The sequence below is a fragment of the Eurytemora carolleeae genome, unplaced genomic scaffold (genome assembly GCF_000591075.1).
Source record: "Eurytemora carolleeae unplaced genomic scaffold, Eaff_2.0 scaffold2516, whole genome shotgun sequence".
NCBI lineage: Eukaryota > Metazoa > Arthropoda > Copepoda > Calanoida > Temoridae > Eurytemora > Eurytemora carolleeae.
Window position 1 is genome coordinate 7,258 of NW_019398404.1, and position 5,160 is coordinate 12,417.

The 5,160-nt window shown below is 39.9% G+C and overlaps 2 protein-coding genes across 2 annotated transcripts; both read right to left on the minus strand.

Moving 5' to 3' along the window:
- Positions 1 to 802: 802 nt before the first annotated feature.
- On the minus strand, positions 803 to 1,510 carry LOC111717328 (uncharacterized). Its single transcript, XM_023492827.1, has one exon. It carries the CDS (start codon positions 1,508 to 1,510, stop codon positions 803 to 805), a length of 708 nt encoding a protein of 235 aa, XP_023348595.1.
- Positions 1,511 to 1,769: 259 nt separating this feature from the next.
- Positions 1,770 to 2,207, minus strand: LOC111717329 (uncharacterized). Its single transcript, XM_023492828.1, has one exon. The coding sequence runs from the start codon at positions 2,205 to 2,207 to the stop codon at positions 1,770 to 1,772; it is 438 nt and encodes a 145-aa protein (XP_023348596.1).
- Between the last annotated feature and the right edge of the window lie 2,953 nt (positions 2,208 to 5,160).

The following is a 5,160-nucleotide window of genomic DNA, read 5'->3' on the forward strand; positions in this document are numbered from 1 at the left end:
TGTAAGACTGCTCCAACATGAGATCCAGAGGCATCCTTGGATAAGGATATCCTGGCGGAGGGATCAGGGTGAACCAGAGTAGGAACATTTGCCAGGATGGATTTGGCAGCTGGGAAGGATTGGTTCATCTCTAGGTCCCAGGTTAGAGTTGAAGATTTACCTTTGAGAGCCTCAGTTAAAGGACGTAGGAGACCAGCTGCAGCCTTGATAAATCTTCTGTAGAAATTGAGAATCCCTAGAAACCTCTGTAAACCCTTCTTGTCTGTTGGACAAGGGAAGGCGGAGATAATCTCGGTGTGCTTCGTCAGGGGAATACATCCTGAACCTGAAACCCTCATACCAAGGAAGTCCACTGCAGGAGCTGCAAAAACACAGTTGTCAGGGTTGATACTGAGTCCATGGAGTTGGAGAAGATCAAGCATGGTCTGAACATGTTCAAGGTGAGAGCTGAGGTCGGGGCTGGAGATAAGGACGTCATCCACATATACAAAAGAGTAAGGAAGTCCTTGAAAAATCTGATCCATCAATCTTTGGAAGGTGCATCCGCTGTTTCTGAGACCAAACGACATCCTCAACCATTCGAACAGGCCAAAGGGGGTGATCACCGCTGTCTTAGGCACATCTCCAGGAGTCATTGGAACTTGATAATACCCCTTGGTTAGGTCCAGCTTAGTGAATACCTTGGAACCATGAAGTCGAGATGAGAAATCTGCAATATTAGGAAGGGGATATCTATCAGGAACGGTTTGAGTATTCAGGGGGCGGTAATCACCGCAAGGTCTCCAGGAACTATCAGGCTTCTTTACCATGTGCAAGGGACTCCCCCACGGAGAGGAAGAGCATCGTTTATCCCTGCAGACTCCATGGCCGCAAACTCCTTCCTTGCGGATTCCAGCTTTTCTGTGTCAAGACGGCGGGCTTTGGCAAAAACTGGCGGGCCAGGGGATGTGGGGACGGTGTGGCGGACTGGATGCCTTGGATCTGTGGTGAAAAAACCTTTGGAGGAGACGACATCAGGATATTCGGACAGGAGATCAGGGAACTCTTCAGGGGTAGAAAGGAGAGCAGCATAGAGACCTGATTTGCTGTTGACTGAATTAGATGAAACGGCGGGTATTGGTTCTAGGGTCGAGGAGTCAAGGAGACGAGAACCTGCAACGTCAACCAGAAGGTGATTGTGGCGTAGAAAATCTGATCCCAAAATCAACGTGGACACGTTGGCTAGCAAAAAATTCCACTCAAAACGTCTGGAACCGAACTGTAGAGCTAAACAGCGGGAACCATAAGTGTCCATGGGGGATCCGTCCGCGGTTCTCAACTGAACACCAGAACCTGGAGCTGAAGGTGATCGGGGAAGGTGAGGGAACACTGACACAGAAGCACTGGTATCAACGAGGAACGTGGCGGAGCTGAGCTTGTTCTTGAGGAATAAAAGGGGTGAGGAGTGGGTTTCGGCGGGAACCATGTTTACAACATCCCCGCCGTTAACTAGTTTCCCGAAAAAGAACATGGCGACCTGCACTGGTTAGCCTGGTTTCCCCACTTGCGATGATACCAGCACTCTGAGGAGGTAGATGAGGATGTAGATTGCCCTGGACTGCTGGTTCTAGTGCGACTAGAAGAGGACCTGGTTCTGGAGCTTCGAGATATCAGCGATACATCCTCCATCAGTCTGTAGTCTTGAGACGAAACTGCATGGACGGCATTAACTCTTCCAGGACGGGTGTCTGCTCTGGTAGCCATCCGTCTAGGGTCAGCAATCGATTCTGTCAGTAGATGGGAACGAATATCTGCAGGGAGATGATCCATAAACAGGCCTCATCTTCAGGGAGGAGTACTAACATTTTATCCATGAGTTCTGAGGGTCTTTGATCAGTCAGAACTGGGATACCCTGGAGAGCCTGATACCTCTGGAAATTACTGAGAGTGTACATCTGGATAAGGCGGGTTCTCAGGGTTGCATAGGGATCTGAAGTTGGATTACGGATCAGATCTATGAGGTGAGTGGCAACGTCCTGGGGAAGGGCTGCAACACAGTGGTGAAACTTGGTTAGAGAAGTCGTCATGCGCTTGATCGCAAACTGGGCCTCAGCCTGGAGGAACCACACCTCGGGGGAGTCCGTCCAGAAGGTGGGAAGCTTGATGGATACCGTGGTGAGGGATAACTGACCGTCAGGGGGTGAAGATACCTCATTATTGGTTGTCATTGCTACTACGCTGAAAAAGAACACTCTATTATCGGAACCTTACTTTGGTGTTGTATGAAAAGAGCAGGGACTCGGTAGAAACCAATTTTCGGGCGCTTCAACAAGAGGATTTAATTCCGACAAAAGAATCACGTCGGGGTCACCAAAATGTAGCGACAAAAGGAATAAGACCAAATGAATAAGACCAAATAAACTGACTGAATATATATTTATCAAAAACAGTATTTATACTAGATGCAGTATATCATAATCTAAACAATAACATGTGAAGTATGGAATATGCTGTGTACTGCATTCCAGGAATCCAGGGACGCCACAATCATTCTTATTCATTTGATAAGGTCCCCAGGGATCTTGATCTAATACTTGAGCTAATAAATAAGGATCATGGCCAATACTCATTTGACTTTATAACAGTATCATATTAGTAATATGTTTGTGCAGATTAAAATTATATAATAAATACAAATGTACTAGATTATTGTTTTATTTATTGGGATGGAACAAGGTTACAAAGATATGGGAAATATCGGGTATCAGACCGCTCTAGGACTGGAACTTAAAGATATGACCTTGTCTATTATTTTGTATATACATTGTTAGTAGAAGATCAATGACGGATCAACCAAACTTAATGAGTTGGTCCCAGAAAGATTAGTATCGGTTACCTGAGCTAGATTGTAGTATTTTTCGGGATACTACACAATGGAATAGCAAGACGACATTACAACAATACTTAAGTGTATTTGAAGTTTTTACAAAGCAAATAGTTTTACAAACCGAACTAAACTGAATCATCAATTTAGGGAAATGTGACTGTTTACACTGCACACTTACTGTGTCTTTTATCTTATTTGATTCTCATCGGATCATTAATTCTAAAAGTCTTCTTCATATATCAGAATTTTCTGGTTATCACTGTACTTGTTTTTAGTTTTCAGATTTTATTAAGCAATTGGCAAAATTCTCATAGATTTTCACGTCTGAACTTGGAAGTTGCAATCTAGGCCAGAAAAGAAAGTATAACACAAATCTACATTTTAAGGAACTTTACACGTACGTAATTTCAATTGAGTATTTGTAGCGTGACATGTCAGAGAGATAAACATGATGTTCTCTTTCAAAATTGATTATTTTCATTCATTTTCATTAGAAAATTTGAGTTTGTGGCAAAGACTGAATTTCTTTGTTCTCAATGGTGGAAAATTTTAGATTACGACTTAAAGTTAAGATTTGTACTGTGTACAGGGTGCCCCAATAAAATGGGATTTAAATGTCGACTTGAAAATCGTTTTCTATTTCCGTTAGTTGGTAATGGTAAATGACATTATAAAGCCTCAACATTGAGATTTTGAAAATGTGGTCTGCTTTCTTTGTATCTTTAAAATTGATGGAGATATTAAACATTTGTAAAATTTCTTTGTGATTTAATAATTTAGAATCTGGACATATTTCTTAATATCTCCGTTAGTTTTGAAGTTGAAAATATGGTAGACCACATTTTTTAATTCCCGAGACTAGTAGTTTTGATAATTAACTGACCTAACAGAAATACTATAAAATATGTGTTCAAGTAAATATACCACACGAAACAAAGACGCTATAGAAGTCGTCACTTAATTTCCATGTTTATTGGGACACCCTGTATCATAGTTTCAGCCGTCCATCTTGTCTGATATGGGTTTAATTTGAATTTTATAGATTTTAGTAGAATATACAGGGTTACCCACAAAGGATGAGACTTCAGAGACGACTGTACAGAATTCATACCGTCTGTTTCCTTATATATTTATTATCCTCTGCAACCATAAACTTGTTTCTTTATTTCTCTAATCATTGAATAAGCCATTAGATTACTTTATATATTGCAGAATACATAATTTTACCTTGGGAACCCCACAATTTTAAAGTTTCAGGCCGTCTTCACAGTCTCATCATTTCTAGGTAACCCTGTCTATATGGTAATGAGCGCAATGAATTTTTAACTTTATAAAACATCTAGAGTTTATAAACGTTATCAGTATGCATACTTAAGTTTTATTGTTTTTTACTGTCCTTAAACCATAAACAAACTCACAAGAAGCTTTAAGCTCTACCAACATAAATTGTACGTATTATAAACTTGAGTATAATCCGCATTTCAGAACAAAGTTCACTTTCATAACTTAAATAATAAATTTGGTAACTTGACAATTTGGTAACTAATAATTTGGTAACTTGCCAATTTTGTAACCTAACAATTTTGTAACTTGACATTTGGTTTACAATAAAATTCTAAAATGAAATAAGCAGGACTATTTAAAGATTTATGATTCACCAGGTTTATTAAACTTTCATATATCATTTACTTCATTTAAATAGGGGGCCGAGCGTTAAAGCCATATTTATAATACTTAAAAGTACAGTGGTCCGCAGAAAGTTTTAATTACAGCCGAGTTTGATTGCATTAATTTAGCTATTTAAAGTGTTACAAAAAAATAATCTGAAAAAAATAAGATAAACCTGACTGAAGCCTTTTGGAGCAGTTGAGAAGGTTCTGTCTCTAGACCAATTTCTATAAGTGGACAATAAATGCTGACAAGTACACAAGAAATACTTTCTCCTCAGACCCATCCATGTAGTCAATTTTACGAAGAAAATCTCCACCATCAGCTGTCATTTTGTATTTCGCTGGCATCAAGGTACTAAAGCAAGGAAAGTTAATTGCGGTTGTGTATACTCTGCGTACATGTTGAAACCAGTTCTCTCTGGGCGGAATTTGGAAACAAAAATAGATGCATCAGTGTTCGTCTAGTATCCGAGGAGGTTAAAAGCATTTAATTTTGAAAATTCACAATAGTTTCCTATGACCAGAATTTGTCATAGATTATTTTTGTGAAAATGGATTCTATGTCAGGCTGTGGAATCCGTCTTGTGTTTACTTTTCCGCCCAAAGACAGTACACTGCAGTACA